The 19,655-nt window shown below is 33.2% G+C and overlaps 2 protein-coding genes and 1 long non-coding RNA gene across 6 annotated transcripts; all 3 read left to right on the top strand.

Annotated features, from left to right (window-relative positions):
* Positions 1–758: 758 nt before the first annotated feature.
* On the top strand, positions 759–4,590 carry LOC105323693 (uncharacterized). Of its 2 annotated transcripts, none has more exons than XR_010714644.1 (4): positions 759–856; positions 1,233–1,286; positions 4,067–4,198; positions 4,275–4,590. It is a non-coding gene; the product is annotated as an uncharacterized lncRNA (long non-coding RNA). The 2 variants fall into 2 exon arrangements; XR_010714643.1 differs by having other exon boundaries at positions 766–856; positions 1,236–1,286.
* A 1,154-nt stretch (positions 4,591–5,744) lies between these two features.
* Positions 5,745–13,375, top strand: LOC105336760 (uncharacterized). 3 transcript variants are annotated; one of them, XM_066087891.1, is made up of 9 exons: positions 5,745–6,065; positions 6,514–6,569; positions 6,802–6,882; positions 10,460–10,531; positions 10,847–10,961; positions 11,035–11,108; positions 12,011–12,082; positions 12,291–12,441; positions 12,609–13,375. In XM_066087891.1, the coding sequence occupies exons 2-9, from the start codon at positions 6,516–6,518 to the stop codon at positions 12,656–12,658; spliced, it is 669 nt and encodes a 222-aa protein (XP_065943963.1). In that variant the 5' UTR covers positions 5,745–6,065; positions 6,514–6,515; the 3' UTR covers positions 12,659–13,375. The 3 variants fall into 3 exon arrangements, with proteins under 3 accessions (XP_065943963.1, XP_019926388.3, XP_065943962.1); XM_020070829.3 differs by having other exon boundaries at positions 6,460–6,569; XM_066087890.1 differs by lacking the exon at positions 5,745–6,065 and having other exon boundaries at positions 6,135–6,569.
* A 389-nt stretch (positions 13,376–13,764) lies between these two features.
* LOC105336761 (uncharacterized) lies at positions 13,765–17,063 on the top strand. Its single transcript, XM_011441197.4, has 9 exons — positions 13,765–13,992; positions 14,352–14,462; positions 14,656–14,738; positions 14,990–15,060; positions 15,201–15,271; positions 15,376–15,482; positions 15,909–15,973; positions 16,217–16,314; positions 16,479–17,063. The coding sequence occupies exons 1-9, from the start codon at positions 13,923–13,925 to the stop codon at positions 16,640–16,642; spliced, it is 840 nt and encodes a 279-aa protein (XP_011439499.3). The 5' UTR covers positions 13,765–13,922; the 3' UTR covers positions 16,643–17,063.
* The last annotated feature ends 2,592 nt before the right edge of the window (positions 17,064–19,655 follow it).

The following is a 19,655-nucleotide window of genomic DNA, read 5'->3' as shown; positions in this document are numbered from 1 at the left end:
TAGGTTGAGCGTGAAAAATATATCCTTGTGAAGTAAAGTATCTTTTATTACACGTGTTAACGAAAGCGGGTTGTTCTAGACATATCATAAAATTCCAAACCAAAAAAATAATGAGGAGCAGATTTCTCATTCTTAATGTCGTGCTGCAGTATTTACATTTCTCTGCGCTTGCGCGACCATTTAGCGGAAGGGAATCTCATGTGTCGGATCAAACAAAAATTCAAATTTTTTCCCCATATTTGTTTACTTCTAAATTTTTACAGAAAGAAATTAGATATATTGAAATTGTGTTTAAAAATCGATTTTTGGCTATCTGATGGTTTGCCATCATTTTTTTTTCAAGTATTGATTTTGGTTGCAAAAATGCAAAAAGCACTTTCCCTTTACGTCTTTCGCCAATTTTCCTCTCTTATTAAGTTGAAATAAGTGAAACGATATATAAGAACTTTTTTTTGTATAAAAATATATACTGAAAAACCAAAAGGTAAATTTTGTACAATTTAGATATATTGAATAATATTACTGATCTGATGTGGCCCTGGCACTCCAAATGAAGAATATCTAGAGGGCCTTCGCGGAGGTATTACTTCGAATTCTGATGTGGGTGTATAAAAATAAAATTTGTACAACTATATAGCATACCTTCTACTCTTGATAATTCCTTTCTGTACAGCTGCAACATTGCTTGTTTATTATAAATATTAACAAAAATTACTCTACTATAAAATTCCATTTTTAAATGAAATCTGAATCGCCTTTTTCAAGGTGACCTTGATCAGTGAAGCTTTACGTAAAATACCGAGGGTATTATATTCCCGAAAGTTGTGTATGGTTAAAATGTCGCTGTAACTTTAAGGTAAGTGAGATTTGTTACTCTTGAAAATTTACAGTTTAATCTTCCTTTAGATACGATTAGTTTCGATTATTATTCAGATTAGTACTTTATCTATTGGAATCTATATAAAAGTAGGGTTATGTCCATTCTATATACACAGTTAAAGGGTGGTTGTCGATATAAATCCTCAAACATCATTGTATATAACAAACAACCTTAATTGGGCATACCGTATAACGAAAATATGAAATACAAAATCATACTTCCTATAGGCATTGACCAAAAACAATTACATATGTTTTTTAAAAATATATATTTATCAATAACAATTCAAATATCTAGACTTAATTGTAAGGGATTATTTTCAAGCAAATCGTGTAATGCTAATTTTTGTCAGCAGAGGGAGTCAAGTCGGAAGAAAACAGAAAGAATGGCGACTGCATCAAGAGAGGTAATATGTGAACATGTTTTCGCTATACCTAAGAGAGCCCAACTTTGTAACGCAATGTCATTCCGGCTTAAAGAAATATCATCCTGGAAGTAAAATTTTAGTCATTATTTACTCTTGGTAAAAATAATTGAATCTGATTGGTCGAAAGCATTTGATTAAATGTGATGAAATCGAGCTGTCTATAGGGTGATACTTGTAATACATTAAAACATGCAGCAATACAAAGCAACGGGTAATAATACTGCACACATGTTGACATTGCTGTTTATATATACTAAAGTTTAACTGATCGACAATGCGGAAAAATATTGTATTTCATTTTAACGGGGTTATATATTTTTTTTTTTTACAATAAACGTATCTGGCAGAACGCAATGTCCTCAATATAAAAGCAAAAAAAAAGTCCTATGGTTTCATATACAATTACATGTCTAACAAGCAATGAAAATAAATTGTCAGTCTTCAAAATAATGTACAGATCTTTTCAACAATTTTATATAAACACAAATCATAGAACAAACTAAGCATATTACTAAACCAGTGGTGACCTCTGTATCAAATTTGGTAAATCATGACTTGAGTGACAGAGCTAGGCATGACTTGACAGACCTAGACACGAGTAGACAGACCTAGGCATGCCTTGACAGACCGAGGCAAGTCTTGACAGAGCTAGACATGACTAAAAAGACATAGGCATGACTAGACAGACAAAGGCATGACTTGACATACCTAGGAATGGCTTGACAGACCAAGGCATGAATTGACAGACTTAGGCATGATTTGACAGACCTAGGCATGACTTGCCAGACCTAGACATGACTAGACAGACCTAGACACGAGTAGACAGGCCTAGGCATGACTTGACAGACCTAGGCATAACTTAACAGACTTGGGCATGACTAGACAGACCTAGTCACGACATGACAGACCTAGACACGAATAGACAGACCTAGGCATGACTAGACAGACAAAGGCATGACTTGACAGACCTAGGAATGACTTAACAGACCTAGGCATGACTAGACAGACCTAGGCATGGTTTTAAGATGGTTTTATGCCGGGTTTATGATAAGAATTGACTAGCATCGCAATTGCCAAAGTTATGTTTGTAAGTCTATGACGGTTAAGGCTAAAATATTGAATAATGTAGAATATTGCCTGTGTGTCCCCTGACAATCAAATTTTGAAGAAAAAAATTAGCCAACAAGCCATGTAAATCATGATTTGAAAACCGGGGGTTATTTAAAAAATAAAATGCTTTCTTTGGTGATTCAGGCGGGATATGAAGGTGGCGACATTGCAGAAAAAAGTACATAACCCGCGTTAGCAAGTTATATAATTTTTACTGCAATGATTGCTACCTTCATTGCCCGCATGGATCATCAACGAAAGCATTTTATTGTTTATGTTTACATCTTCCTTGCAAAAAATCAAAATATCAATTGTTAAAATTAAGTTGAATTAACTAAATTACTGTCAATGAACATACGATAAAAGAAACAGCCAAATAATCTCCTATGGAAATTTGATTCTAACACCATTATTTCGTGCAGTCCGTTATTTTTCTTAGGTTGCCGTAGGTTTCGACCAATCGATAAACGGGGCATGTAGATTCCAGTCATGTCAATCTCCTGTCGGTTTCAGTCGCTGTAGATTTCGACAAAGTGATAAACGGGGCATGTCGACATCAGTTCTGTTAGTTTCTATAGAGCTATTAATTAACTAAAGTTTCAGTAAGAAATAAAGGGAATGATACTCGGTAGATGTAAATACATCCTTTTATCCAGAATAACTGTGATTCTTTCATAATCGTGTTTGCCCCATTCATCATAAAACTATATAATTAATTTTTTTATCATATACGATTGGTTGTTTTATGATGAAACAGTGCTTTTATATTATGGTATGTGTGATACCTTTTTTCCCATTTTTTGGTGGTGTTTATATGATAACGGCTCTTCTTATGATTTCCCTACCACAATTATCTTATCAAATAATTTTTGTGAAAGTAATCTACATGGTTAGAACTGTCAACTAAATAAAAATTAAAACAAGAAAGGGTTCCAATTTTATGCAAATTTTGTCCTCGCTTGTTCTAAATATTTTAGCTAACCTGAGCTGAAAGCTCGTGAGATTTTATTTTTAGTTCTGTCTGTTTATAAATCAAGGTAAAAACTTCTTAGTAATACATTTTTGACTTTTGACTTCTTTAGAACGAATGGAAAGACTTCAATCAAACTTGGCATAAAGCATTCTTAGTGGATAAGCACAATCCTATATTTGTTTAAGTTTCATGTAAATTCACAAATACTACAATTCCATTAGGTTAAAGAGAAGCAAAATGTGATAGATACAATAACACAAACTTTTAATCAACCAGAGTATGACAATAAGTCAATTTGAAATTAAATAATTTGTATGTAAACAAGCTAGTGTGAAGATGCTTCAGGTTTTGTCAAGCAATGGATTACCAGAGGTCAAGGAAGAACCACAATTAGAGTTTAACACAGAAAATTATAAGATAGAAAACAAACGCTTCTTATAAAGATGGGGACAGAATTTATGGAGCGATAAGGCAGCTAGCTTATTTATGGGAATAAGAAGAATAGTAAAAATAATGTATTTTTACCATGTATTGTATAATTTGACATCATTATGCTTCTTGGGGCAGAGGTACATGTAGCTCAGAGTCGGAGATTGTTGTTCAGGTAAGCGTTGTGGCCGATGGACCTGTATATGTTTGGCTTTAGACGACTCCTTTTTTCTAATTTCATGTGAAGGCAATCATTGTCGAAATGGAAGAAGGTGATGGAACTTCAAGTAATTCTAACATTCCGTACTGCTTGTCTTGTATCTCATTTTATTTGGGAAGCTGGCCGTGCGGATTGGTAGCATTCATCATGGCTTACAAGGTACGCATGCGTAGTTCATCATAACATTGATGAAGATGTTTTACGGAAATAGTCATTCTATGTTTTTATGTCACAGGCAGATGACTCCATGGAGAGGGGCGACGTAATACGGTATAGACTCTACCACAGCGTTGGTTTAATCCTGGGAGTGATTGGCATCTTCCTTGGTCTGGCAGCCTTTGCGCTTTTCTATAAGTACGTGTTCCCCGTTTGGTACCTCTACCTGTACTTGACAGTGGAACCGGAATATAAATTCCCTTAGCATAGTGTGAAAAGCAGTTCATGGGTCGAGGAGGCGGATATATACATTGTAAATGTACTGTGGACAAAGATTCTTTTATATTTGTATTTCATTATAGTTGGAAATAAATTATCGTATTTTGTGATCAACAGCACGCGTATGGAGTTATAGCTTTAAATCAAAGTACTGAAGAACTGACGGGAGTTGATTTTGTCGATGTTTTTTTTTATTTTAAAATCAATGATATGTCATTTTGCATGACAAGTACATGTAGTTTTTAATTTTTGAAGTTGAATTACGCACATTTTTATAATATGAATTTTTGGACTTTTTCGACAAGAATGTCGAGAAACCCCCATATGAATCATGTTAAATAATATTTAAAGATAAAATTAATTCAATCAAACTATGTATCAGTAATAGAAATATCTCTCAAAAATTGTATGGATCAACTCTAGTCTCGTTCAACCAAACGCTCTGCTGACACCGTAAATCTCCGACAAGGATTTACGGAGACAGCCGAGCGTCGAGTTGAACGAGACTATATTGAACTCTGGCGTAGGAATACATACGACTACAAAAAATATTTAAATTGTTCGTACCATTTAAAATCTGACTATTTTCAAGGTATTTATAAATAAGTTTCCTTGAAAAACAATGCTTTAGCATACATTACATCGAATTTATCAATTAATTTCAAGAACTAAGTCTTGTCAGCAGCAATGATTTGTGCTGAGGTTCAAACACTATTTCACTTTCGGTTTGTCTGAGTAACTGCATAGGAGAGTTGATTAAAATCAACTCCCAAAAATTAGGGCCCTTTGTGCCTCTTTAGGATGGCTCGAACAATATTTAACAAACATCGAACATCCATGTGTAGTAAACGGTACCTTGAAGGAAGCTGGATACATGTAGTCAACAAATTACTAAACAGATCTTCTTTGAACTCTTGAATACGGGCTTTTTAGCAACTTTAATTTAGTAAAGAAAAACGGCAATATTTTAGCTTTGAATTTCAATATTCTATTATATATTTTATACGCAGCTCTGCTCAAGGAGATTAATATAGTCTAAAAATGGTTACGACCATCCAGCCCTAGAGACAAATGATCGCTGTGAAGTGGTTATATTTTTTCGCGCACGAAAATAAGTTGGTTTACAGGCACAGATTATTACAACTGAACAAATGTTTGTCAAATCAATCTGAAAAGTCTAGCAAAATCTAGGTGTGATGGATTCATCACAAAATACACGAAAACATCTATTAGAATACGTTTTCTTTAATTTATCTGAAAAAAACCCCACATATCTCTCTAAGCCTTTTACAACCACATGTACTTGAACAGCCACGCAAATGTACATGTAAATTGTAAATACATGTAATGTAATGTAATAAATGTAGTACTTTGGTTCAAAAGTTTCTTGGAAATATAATCCTCGTTTTATGGACATGTATGCACAGTCAGTACGTGTTAACCATGTTCCCCAAATATGCTAGACACATTGTGTTTTATCTATCACTGTTTTAATTAAAAATATTTCATCTACATTTATAAACATATTTGCAAAGCTTTGGATCGAGGAATCCCTTATCTGATTGGCCAACGTCGACCAAGTTCTCACAAGGTAAATTCCATGGTTTTATTCAATTGAATTTCCTCAACTTTTAAAATATATCTTGCATATCGCTTTGAGTTATTGTAGTACAACATGTAATATGGAAACAGGTACTTGTGGTTAAGGTCTAATAAAACTTCATATAGTATAAAAAGGTAATACACACTATTGTTTTCAGTACACTTGTACTTTTGTACAGTATATAGATAAAAATGTCGACACTTCATTGTATGTTAAAGCATGAGCGTACGATAAAGAATATTTATAACAGTCTTACAGTTTTTCTGAACGATTTTATCCATATGCATGTTTTTGGAAATAATAATTTTTTGTTACTTTCATAGATAATAATATAATTTTATTTAAATGAGACACTGAATAGATTCATTAGAATTGGTTTTAGGGATTTGGATTACCTTGACTATACCTTGACTGCACTGATATCGTATTATTATAGCCATGCTGTTTCTCTCCATCTGGCTCTTTTTGGGAATTTTTGTTGACACAAGCAAGGTACGTCTCAGACAACATTGCCTTGTTGTTGTTTTTTATTTCTTGTTTTGTTTCCGTGTTTTGGGGTTTTTATTTTGTTTATTTAATATATTTTTCATATTTTTTAAAATTTTGTTTAGTTTCATATCGATTTTTTTTATATAATTGTGTTGATTTTGGTTTTGTATTTTTTTAAGAGGGGTGGGTGGGTCTTCATCAACTTAAAATTCAAGCTCATTTAATTTTATTTAAGGGGACGATCACCTGTTATTCTTGTGATGGAGAGCCAGCATCTGCCTGTGAGAAAAAATTCGTTACATGTCCCTCAGGTCACGTGAGTCTACTCAGTCATCGTATGATATAGGTCGCAATTTTACGAAAGCCGAGAAGGATCATTCGAGATTCGAGATTCGAAATACGAGAATCGAAATACGAGATTCGAGATTCGAAATTCGAGATTCAATATCTAAATTAACGAATCAAATCATGGATCTGAAACCTGTATCCTAGCAACATCAAACTGTTCTAAATAAAGATCATTCGTACATGCTCTTTCCTACAAATAAATGTCTTAATAGCTCTTATATAGTGGTTATAAAATGGTTAAATTAACATTGATGAATTAACCCCACACAGTATAAACAATTAAATTAGAAATAACACTGTTAGCTTTGCGAATCTAAGTGGTTTTGTTTGCCCTGTATGTATTTCCCCCCGAACAATTTTAATCCGAAGTGTATTCGCCCCAACTGTGTAAAAATCGGCTCGCGAAGAAAGATCTGTTTAATCTAAATGTTTTAGCTATGAAACGAAACTCAAAAAAATAATCGACATGTCAAAATATAGGTTATGATAAAGTTTTAAACAATAGAAGATATAATGATTTACAACCTCAAAGACAAAAATCCAGATAAGAATAGTGTATTGTAGGGTATGGCAATGCCATTGTCGATATGAGAGAGAGAGAGAGAGACAGACAGACAGACAGACACAGAGAGAGTTTTGTAGTGTCAAATTCAGTTTGATTTAGAATTTGAAATTGATTTGATTTGTTACAAGCATATATAGACAATAATTAAGCCTCTAAAACGAGAAAAGAGAGGAGGTAGCTAGGGTAGGGCAGACCAACTAGCAAGCTTTAATTTTAACGGTGTTAGCGCACCTGTGCATGATTTACATCGACTCTCTCTCTCTCTCTCTCTCTCTCTCTCTCTCTCTCTCTCTCTCTCTCTCTCTCTCTCTCTCTCTCTCTCTCTCTCTCTCTCATCACCTAGCATTTCCTTTTCCGTGAGGGGGCTTGGGGTATTGGTGATGTCTTACATTAGCTAGAGAAAATGATAAAAAAAAACATGAAATTTTCTTTAAATTGTGTGCGGATGTTATACGCCAATAACCTGTTTTCAGTATATACATTTCAAGAGGGGGGGGGGGGGGGCTATATAGTCCTAATTAATTTGTCAGTTATTCTGTCCCCACTTTGTTTTCTCTTCGTTTTCCAGGTTTTTTTTTATTTGGCTCGGCAAATTAATATAAGACATTCTGTGTAGCTCCATAACGATGCACTGTAGATAAATTATGAGTAGTTTTACCTTTGATAAACAGGTACATATCCGTACTTGATATTTAATTTGACTCTTATAATCGGATTTAATATTCCAATAATTATAGGGTAGGAAAGAGTAGACGGGACTTTTTTGCGCATATCCTACTGTACCATTCATTCAACACAGGTATTAGCACTCATCGAGTTCGACTTGCTTTTTTTTTCTTTCATCCACTGGATTTAAAGCTATTAATTTTTGAAAATATTTTGAATTTATGGCCTGATTATATATAAATTAGAGCTGCGCTGGTGCATATATTTACCCAAATGGACCAAAATATAACCAAATATCTAAAAGTTTTGACAAAATTAGTTTTAAACGTACGACTCTTTTTTTCAATTCTAATCGGGTATGTCCTTTAGAAAAATCGTGAACCTCACACATTTTAGCAAATAAAACGACAATTGTTTCATTTTTTATGGGGAGGAAGGTGGTGCCGGTAAAGGACATGTATTGCTTGTGGCAGTTGTGCTATACTCTCATTTGTTATAATAGGTAATACTACATATTGATATAAGAGGAAAGTTTCCAATTACACTGTACATAGCTTCTATCACGCATTTTGACCCGTGCGATAGTTTAAAACAATTTTCAAAGCATTTAATGTAATTCAACCGATCATTTTTGAAATTTAATTTTCTGGATCCCCGCCTGTTACGTCCGCCTTCTTGTATATTAGAATTACATGTTCGTTGACCATATGTACACATTATCTTAATCGGCTATGTTATGGGACGAAAACATTTTTTATCAATGTTTGTGCAGGATATGTAACAAATACCAGCCTATTTGTGGGTTTTTGCACTGATTATTTGAGATAATTTGCCGCCATCTTTTATGCATTCCACACACCACTCACAGTTTCTTTATTTGGTGTTCTGTGTGTATGGCGACAAATTGGTAAATTTGCACCACTCACCCCTTGTAGCTTCATCCTGATTACATTTTATCTGGCTAAGTGTAATGTAGTAGTATATTTAATACACACATCTTTGTTTGCAGTGCTTATTTACATCTTTAGAGATTTACTTACAAAAAAAGTAAACATTTGTATGACTTATATGTAATTATTGTCAATTTTGGTGCGGTGGGGGGTAGGGGGGTAGGAAACTACAGAGAAACTTAACTTGGCTGTGAAACATATGCTTTTATTCTTTCTTGTTGATATATCAATGAATAAATTATAACAAAATATATGTACAACAATTAATTTTGAAATATTCATGCACAATCAAATAAAGGGTTTTACTGTTCTCTGCACAAGAAATCGGCAATGTGAACAAATTGGCACCCTATCATCCCTACCTTTAATTGTAGAGAGTAGGTATCCTTCTATATTGAAAACAATTCCAAAAGTAAGACTCATGATAAGTTGTTTACTGAGGAAAAGGAAAAAAATTGTATTTATTAATAATTCCGTATGATGTGATAATATCTCAATGATTTGTTTATAATCATAGTACTAGTGTATCACTGTATGCATACATAAAAACGATAAGTAATGCTTATATTTATTAGTGAAACAGGACAGATTATTTATATTTAGATTATTTAGATACATGTACTAATCTTCATGCGGGGATCTAGAACGGAGGGGGTCAGGGGATCTGGACCCCCTCCTCGGGAAAATTGGAGCTTATTAAATTTACATAGTAAAATTTTTTAAAATTGGCCTAGGACCCCCTACAGAAAAAATTAGCTACGCTTATGAAGTTCTCTACCATAACCACATTTTTACACAAAAGGGGTGAATAAACCCGGGTTAAATTTTAAACTATTACTGGTGGTGAAATACTTTAGGGTTCAAACGCATCAGGTGGAAATGCACCAGGGCAAACAAAATCACTTAGATCAGCGAAGCACACTGCATTATTACTAGTCTACTTAGATATTCTGTGTAAAAGTAAATACAAATACTGATTTAGTTAGGTAGGGAGAAGTGAACAAAGCATTTATTTGTATATAAGAGCATGTACGTATGATTTTTATTTAGAACAGTTTGATGTCGCTAGGATACATATTTTCAGATCTTTGATTTGATTGGTTAATTTAGATATTGAATCTCGAATTTCGAATCTCGAATCTCGTATTTCGAATCTCGTATTTCGAATCTCGAATCTCGAATGATCCTTCTCGGCTTTCGTACAATTTATATCTAGTATGCTCCAAAAAGAACTAAGTTGAAGTTAAAACTGAGTTGGTATACAGGCATAAACGTAATTTAAGACTCGGACCAAAGCATATCAAATTGTTTAGAACATATTTTAAAATACTACATCCTTATAATTACATTTTTTTTTGTTTCAGATGTGTTTTATGGAATCCATTTCGTCCAGTAGAAATGAAACTTTGTTTGTGGCTGGATGTAGAACAAAAAAGGTTCCATACGATCACATACCTTTAATTTAATTTCATTTTTAATGATTGTATATGTTCACCGAAAATTTTATTCGGCTTATCTTCTTAATTTTTCATATGCTGCATCGAGTTCCGCTTAAGCGCCACCTTTACAATATTTCTTTATGTAAATGTATGTGCTTGGACTTGTAAAACAATTCAATCGATTGGTCGGTTCCAAATATTTACGTTCAGTGTCTTATTACGTATACGTAAAAATGTTTTAGTTCACTTTTTGAAAATTTTTTTTTTTTTTTTGGTCTCATCAATTATTTATATTTAATCAAAATTAACCAGTTGTGTTCTTGGATGACATCTCCTATTGGCAGACGTTCAATAGTGCATCAGTGCGCCGAATGTTGCGACCCCACCTCATCTCCTAACTGTAATGGCCGACTCTGCAACTTCAGTGGTACGGACTTTTCCATTGAAATGACAAACATTTCGGTAAACAAGAACTATGATTGTACCCTTTTTCCCCCCAGGTTTTTGTCGAGTTTGCTATGGAGTTCATCAAGATGCCTCTTCGTGTCCTCTCACCCAGTGTGCAGACGATGAGGTTGATATTTAAGCATTGAATCATTATTTTTTGAAAGATGTGGTCTCATAGCTTCAACGGTGTGTGCATACAAATTGAATAACGCGCGCTTATTCAATGCTTATATTTACGTTTTTTAAAACGTTTATTCAATTTCTGCAAATATGATTTATTTTTTAAAACATCTGCCTTATTCAACGAGGAATGCGCAATTAACGTAAGAGCCATTGGAACAGCTGAATTATGCTGACAAAAATAGTGCACAGCGTTTTAAATTCTAATAACACAATTTTATATTTCATTCTGTAATTTCATAAATTTACTTTTGATATACTAAAAAATTAATCAATTGAATTCTTTTAACTGTTAAAATATATTTTCATCAATGAAATATTAATCATCGTAAGTATGATATCAGGTCGTGGTCCAATGAGGTCTCGAGGATCTTCGAGAAATACTGAAGGAAGACTTAATGTATCTATACGCACCAGACTTAGCGATTAGGTCTTCTCTGTTGTGTGCAAATATCAATCAATAGGGGGAAAGGAAGTGAATGTGAATATTCATTATTTGATAGAAAAAATTAATATCTTCGCGGGAAAACTCTTCGGAATGAAAAAAAATTCCAAGATTCTCATCGCAATTTCTTTTTTCATAATTTAGATTTCCGGTGTGTTAAAATAGGGGTTTCTAAAGTAAATTGTATCACTGGATTTTGTAAAACTGCGAAACGTGTACTTGATATGTATATCTTGCAGTGCACTGTACTTGTATGATGTATTTTAAAAAGTACCTTTCATATTTAGGATTCATTTATTATTATTAAGACACGTTTTTTTCGAGCTGGGTGTCTGTTTGGTTGTGCGTGTATTTACTTTGACTTTTATTTAAAGTATGACGATATGGTGAACTTTCTGTTTTAGATGTGTTTTACCGGGAATAGGCACGTCGGTGGAGGAGCCTTCAGACGAGTCTATGGCTGTGAGTCTTCTCGTGTAAGTTATTTAGTTACTATTAAATGACACATACTGCATTATTTTTTTTAAATTGATAAAATAAACGATATTAACAGATATATGTAATATGGACATCGTTTGTTTAAAAATTAGACGGTTACGGTTGCGGGCTTTTTTTCAAAAAGAATTGCGAATGGCAAAGGATCTTGCAAAAAAATATTTTTTTCCTTTTCATTTGCTTGCGCAGATGTGTTTGGCATTAGCCAAGGCGGTGGCGGGGCTGCCGGGTCAACCTGTCGGTAGACGTAACGTACACGGGGACACGGGGCTACACACGTGCGACGCATGTTGTCTGACCTACGACTGTAACTCTAGACCCTGTGAACAGGTCGTCAAAGGTAAACTATTGATAATAATGGTGTCAGATATAATTGGTGTCAGGAATCAATTCATCAAATGTTGAAAACATTAACACATTAAACTACAAGTTTATCTCAATAAAATTGTGTTCATTAGTTTATGTGTATGTATGTATGTTTAATTTGTATGTATTTATTTTTTGCAGATATGCCCTTCATGGTCAATAGTACGTCAGTAAACATGTATACAGGATAAACATATTCTAAAACTGTTTGAATTTTTTCTCAGTAAAATTGAGATGTATCTCATTCAAATAAGTATTTGAATGGAAAATATTAATCAATAAAATTATTTCTTAGTTAGATTGAAGTCGAATTTTTTTGTTTCGAGACCAGCAGTTTTGGATAAGTACAGTTTGAATGCGATACAAAACGGGTGTCGACCATCTGTGCCCATGTCCAAAGAGATGTCATCTCGAGACGCTCAAATATTTGATGGCATAAAGAAATAAAAGGCTAGGTTTCCCCCTCATACATGTATATTAGAGATTTAAAAAGGACGCTTCTTTGTAGTTTTCTAACTACTTATTCCGTGAAGTAATGTTATCGAATGACAACTGATGTAAGGATTAGAAATGGCTTAAAAATGGCAGTACCTGAGCATGTAAAAGCTTGAATGTAAACTTTATGAATCATAAACAATCATTATTATGGTCCGGATTTATTTCGAATGCTAGGAAATTACAACAACCATGCATTTGAATATAATTAAATAACCTACCAAATGCAAAGAATCGTCTGAAGTCCGACGCATGTCCTTTCGTGATTTTGTCGAAATATTATATGTGATACAAGCACAATATATATTGCAAGGAATGGCTTATGTTAAATTATAGTCTGGTTCTTTGTTTTTTGGTTGTCGCTCGTAAACGTATAATAATGAATTGAAACTGATAAGAAATAAGAAATCATACTTCGAGTATTATAAGGTGATAATTTCGGTCGGGGCGTGGTCAAATCCAATAAAGTCCGAGGGGCTTTATGATAGATTTTACAACGCTTCGACCGATATTATCACCTCATAATATTCAAAGAATGATTCCTCCTTACTTATATTTATATTATTTCAAAATTGTACACTTTAAACTGACAACATTGTTTTAAAACCACTATTATTATGTATCACATAATGTATGTTATGTATTACTTCGCGGCACAGCCAATACCTTTCTTCGGTTATAATATGCTATAAGACACGCCCACTTTGTGTCACTCATGTTTTATGAAGTTACTGGGTTTTAGGGTTCAAAATTGATTCGTGTAAATATAACAGGACAACAGACGAAAAACACATACTAGGCTTGCTACAGCCCCTGGCTCGAGTAAGCTAATAAATTGTAATGAGTAACTGTTGATGAGCATTATGGGTAGGCCAGGGAAACAAGGGAAACATGCTTAGCTAACCTTCAATTCATATTTTCATCGGGATCGGAATTCCTACTTTCAATTTATCTAGTAACATGGGCTCGAAAGACGACGTGGTTTCTCTTGCACTCAGCGATGATACAGGGGTATCCATTCATCTACACGGTATTATATCTTTTATAATATTATAATGATATATATTATTCTAAATATTTGGAGTATTGACGAGTTGTAAATTACAGATCCTTATTTTTTTTAGTAACGACTAACTGTCGAGCCGGAAGAGAATCATGATACATATCCCCCTTTAGGCCTACTCTGTCCTAAGTGTTCCCGTTTCCGTCACTTTTTTGCCTATTTTTTAATATTCTCAAACAACCTATGTCCAAACTAAACATCATCATTTACTAAAATGAAAAAGTCAAAGATTTCTATTTAGAACACCCCCACCCTTTGTCTATCAAACAGCTAGAGATGCAAATCTTTTAAACTGCTTTATCTTCCGTTTATGTGATTTTTTTTAGGTGCTACAATCTTATCCTGGAAATGCAAAGGTCAGGAAATGTTATTTGTCAGCAAAAAAGCTGTATTTGACAACAAAAAGGCTATTCGTGGAGGAATCCCGCTTGTGTTTCGTAGGTTTTATTTTTTAGCTGTTCACTTCACAAATTGATAGTACTTCCTCTGTACAATGGCAAATATAAAAGTAGCATATTAACTGTATGCCAATCATATTATATTATAACATGTCTTCAACTATAATTAAATATTTTTTTTTATTAACATCTATAAGTAAATATTAATTTATTTACATATTGTTATATTAAGCTTGCTTTGGACCATGGGAGAATGGGCCTCAACATGGATTTGCTAGAATAAAAAGGTGGAAAAAAGAGTCTGAATCAAAACAGGTATTAAAAATGATTCTTGATAATATACAATATACCATGCCTGAAGATTTTTAAACAGTTAGATAGCATCTGTACTGCAATGAAAACTGAAATTTAAAGTATTTAAAGCAAAACTAAGTTAGTTTTTCTTAAATTTCGTAGATTGATAATCATTCCAAGTTCAAATAGTTCCATGTTACCATTACAATTTTTGCCTGCTGTGTGCTTTGTAATTATAAAACATTTCTTAAACTTCATTGTGCCTTTTTTAGAATGATGGAAGAATATCTGTATCCTTCTCATTAGAGGACGATGAAGAAACAAGAAAAATGTGGAACTATAGGTAATTAATTATGTTTGTAATATCTCTCTCTCTCTCTCTCTCTCTCTCTCTCTCTCTCTCTCTCTCTCTCTCTCTCTCTCTCTCTCTCTCATTTAAGTATTGTAATTCTAAATATGTTTGTTTAATTATTTCCATTACAGATTTAAGCTTGTATACACAGTTGATTTGGGAGGAGATGATCTCAAGCTGACTTTGACTGTCAACAACAATGGTATTCTTATACATGAACACATGCTTTGTCAGTCACTTACGTATTGTTTACATGTACATAACATGATATCCAACTTTAGATTATTTTCAATACATTTTTTTAAGATTCTAAGCCATTTGATTTCACCACATTGATGCACACATACTTCAGATGCTCTAACATAGAGAATGTCAGAATTCATGGATTGGAAGGACTCCAGTTTAACGACAAGGTTATAACCCGTCAGAATATCATTACTGTGGAATTATCATGTATCTTTAGGAACCAGTATTTGTGGATTCCTTTCCAACAGTACTGTTGACACACTAATTATCTTTGAATAATGCATATAATTTATTCAAGACATTTTTCTTTGTTGATTTTTACACATTAATTACTTCATTTTGAATTTATCAGTGTTGGATGATCAGTGGAAAAATTGGTCAACAAGAATATGAATAATTCCGCAGTATACATATTATGTATATGTAAACTCAGTTAAAAATGAATAATAATAAAATAAAAAAGGCTATAATGGCTGATAATAAAAAAAATAATATGGAAATTACATCGGTAAAAATTATGAAGAGAAACTTGAAATTTCAAATTTATTTTTGTGTGTTTATTTAATTTTTTTTAAACTGATTTTCACATACAGGTTGCTGGCAGTGTTCAGACAAAAGAAGATAGAAAGATAGTGACAATTGACCAAAATTATGACAGGTTAATGTTTAAAATTTTTTTATAATTATTTAATCATACATGAGTTGAGCTTTCTTACCACCTTATATGAAAATAAAATATATAATAATCTCTCTCTCTCTCTCTCTCTCTCTCTCTCTCTCTCTCTCTCTCATGATAAAAAATCAAATATGAAGGTACATGTATTAAAATCTAATCATACTCTGATGATCCAATGAATGGTGAATTTGTTAAATGATACACTGTACATTCTGTTTTATATAGAGTTTATATGAAATGTGAGGCAGACAAAGTGAAAGTAGAGAATGTAGGCGATGGCAAGAAATTGGTTTCACTTTCTCTTGAAAACCTTCCAGATGTAGGTAGGTGTAAACATTCATCTCCAGAGACCATTCCCTGAAAGTTTTATTTGTTAGAATAAAAGTCATTTAAAAGGGAAACAAGACATGTTTGATATATCTTAACAAAACTGTATGTACCAGAAACAACCTGCCCATTATACAATGTAACTTACTTTTTATTTTAGTTGTGTGGAATCCATGGGAAGAGAAAGCTAAAGCGATGTCTGACTTTGATGATGAGGAGTTCAGGACGATGGTTTGTGTAGAGGCAGGGTCTGTATCAGAGCAAGTCTCGGCACCAGCGGGGGGATCTGTGGCCTTCACACAGACTCTGAGGGTGGATGTGTAACTACAAACAAATACCAGGGGAAGCTTGACAATCCTCCTGTCATTTTGCTACATTCAGTGAAAAGCAGTGTATAACTATAATAAGCCCAATATTGACCAATATTACATGTACATTGTACCAAGAAAGCATTTACATATTTTGGGATATATTTTTATTTTCTTTATTTGTTAGATACATTCTTATATTCATGTGCCTTACAATTCTTATTGCTATTATCCATTCCATATACAAATCTATTATTATTATTATTATATATGTATCTTTATTATCCACTGTAAGCATACTGTGTAATGCATGTACAGGTACATGTAAATGTAGATGTAATTGATTGATGGCAGTTAAAACTTGTAATTCAAAAAGTTATATATACATGTATATATTTCAATTAATTTATTATTTAATTAAAGGGAAAAAAAGCAGATGAACTGTTAATTTTTAAAAACTCTTTTCTAAGATATATTCACAGTTGTAGAATTATGCCTAGGTCACATCTAAGCCGATGGTTGGGCGAACAAATTTGACTTGTATCGTCGGCTGTGAAGAGACATGTTCGCCCGACATTGGAATCGGACGAGACGGAGCTGTCACATTAATTTCTAGGAACACCAATATCTTCAAAAGTTGGATTTATATGTCGGCGTATCGTCGCCAAATCATCGAACGTTGAGCCACAGTTAAATGTTTACGGTCGGTCGACTACATAAAAAATTTGCAATGGCTGGAAATCCACTTGTACCCACGTAAGCATTGCTTCAATTTTTTGACAAAAAAAGTCTGCAGCATGGCGTCATTCACCTGCCGACGCTTATGGACCAATGGACGGTAGATGTTTATTTTGCAAAAGTGAATAAAAAATGTGTATCATTAAGTACGATAGACATTTTTTAAAACGACGATAAAGGGCAATTTTAACGGTGGATTTTATTTGAATACCACGGAACATATACTGAATGACCATTTATGAATTTTTTTTTATTGGGGAATAAATAGTTATCAATTTCAGAGTCTGACAAGTGGCAACCGAGCCCCTGTGGTAACAAACTGTCTGCCGATGGTCGTGGCCATAATCAAGCTCTCGGGTGTCATTATAACCACACCCATCTGGTATAATATTTAATTATATAAGTGGACACTGCTACTAATCGGGTTACTGTATGGTACTGCATAGAAATGAATTCATTGTATTCAACCATAATTCTTTTGGTGAATTCAAAATAATAAAACGATCTAACAAGACAACTTAAACATAGTCCAAGTACAGTCCATGTACAAATACATGTAAATGCACTGAAGACAATTGTAAATAAATCTATTAATGTTTTAAACAATTATTATTCCAAGAAAAGCTATTAACTTTGACACAATGCTTGATTTTTTATAATCTAAAAAAAACCATTTGAACTCTTTTATGGTGTATACTAGTACATAGCAGAATAAGTTTGAAACATTTACCAAGAGTTAGAAAATATTGTACACAATATCGGAAGAACAGGTCGGTAAAGTTCAACGACCTTATAACTTATATTGTATATCAAATTCCAATTATTTTCAACATCTTTTAGAAGAAAATTAAGACTTCAACCAAACAGAAAAATACATGAAAATCTGTTTATATGAGTTTAGCCTTGGCCAGGGTGAATGGCATTTACATTTACATACGATCGATAATACCAATACTGCATGTCATACTTACGATCTAGTAGCTATAGTCTGTCCCAAGTTATTGCTTCCATCACGTTTTGATGATTTTTAATAAAAATACACATACCTGGGAAAGAATTGCCGTTGAAATCGATGAAATGGAAAACATCCAAGATATCTTCATTTACAAAGTATCTCTTTTCACAAACATTAAAGTTTACAGGAACGAAGACAAATTTCTTACGGAGATTTATATTGGGAAATGTTTACATCTTTTCTCCATTCGGAAGTACTCGGGAGACCTCGCGCAATTTTTCAACGTTATCATCCGGGCTTATTAATCGCTGATGCAATGCAAAATCCCCGTAGACTTTCTGTTTTGCGATGTGTTTTCCTTACAAGCTTGGGAGTAGAGAAAATAATTTTTAAACACTATGTACATTAACACTATACATTCATTTTAGCCCCACCCTAGAGTACAAACCCATACTCAAGGGGTCATAACATTTAGAATTTTAGTAGGAGACGTCCTGGTTAACATAATTATGAAGTCAGTTTTTCATATAGAAATAATGTGTGAGTGTAGAGAAGAAGATTTTTTAGAAGAAGATTTTTTAAACATTATAGGCATTAAAAGGATCTTGGACACGATTTGAGATCAAAAGTTTTATTTTTATTTTTTATGTATTACTTACTGGTGCATTTTATATGTTTGACCAAAATATTGAATGTTAGAGTCAAGTTACAAGCGAGATACAGAGGTAAGAATTGATGTTATGTAAACAAAGCTCGAGTCTTATAGGTGTCTACAAAAAATGGGATGTAGAGAATTATCATCTCTTAGACAAAATGACATGTAAAAAACAATTTAAACTAATTCAATATCATCATCAATACTAAAGAAACAAAAGAAAGATACATTTGATTGAAACTTACACCAATACAACACAAATGTAAAAAAAAAAATGACAATATTCGAGCTTTGTTTACAAAACAAAGAATTATGAACTCTGTATCTTGCTTACTACTTGATATTTGACTTTCAAATTTTGACCTAACATTAGAAACTTCTATATTTATCAGTATAAACACTGAAAATGGAAAAATAAAATTTGAAAATGTTTAGTCAAATCGTGTCCAAGTCCCTTTAACACTATATAGCCATATTGCCCCCCCCCCCTGAATTTCATAACTTAGGTAGACATGGACATCTTAACCACGCATTTAGTCTTTCTCAAAAATATATGGGAAGAGAAGAAAATTTTCTGAGAGTTAATAATACATTTTTATTATATGGCCATACCCCCCCCCCCCTTCATGTCCTGAACCCCTGGCCCAGGTGCCACGAATTTCAAAATTTTGGTAGAGGGCT

This window comes from Magallana gigas, chromosome 6 (genome assembly GCF_963853765.1).
Source record: "Magallana gigas chromosome 6, xbMagGiga1.1, whole genome shotgun sequence".
NCBI classification, from domain to species: domain Eukaryota; kingdom Metazoa; phylum Mollusca; class Bivalvia; order Ostreida; family Ostreidae; genus Magallana; species Magallana gigas.
The sequence above is the reverse complement of the archived record's forward strand: the minus strand, read 5'-3'. Positions and strand labels throughout refer to the sequence as shown.

Coding starts and splice junctions, on each gene's coding strand:
- LOC105336760 (XM_066087891.1), top strand. CDS start 6,516: ATGCTGTTTCTCTCCATCTGGCTCTTTTTGGGAATTTTTGTTGACACA. Junction 6,570..6,801: donor TTTTTGTTGACACAAGCAAG/GTACGTCTCAGA, acceptor ATTTTATTTAAG/GGGACGATCACCTGTTATTC. Junction 10,962..11,034: donor CCGACTCTGCAACTTCAGTG/GTACGGACTTTT, acceptor TTTTCCCCCCAG/GTTTTTGTCGAGTTTGCTAT.
- LOC105336761 (XM_011441197.4), top strand. CDS start 13,923: ATGGGCTCGAAAGACGACGTGGTTTCTCTTGCACTCAGCGATGATACA. Junction 15,061..15,200: donor AGAAAAATGTGGAACTATAG/GTAATTAATTAT, acceptor TTTCCATTACAG/ATTTAAGCTTGTATACACAG. Junction 16,315..16,478: donor TGAAAACCTTCCAGATGTAG/GTAGGTGTAAAC, acceptor TTTTTATTTTAG/TTGTGTGGAATCCATGGGAA.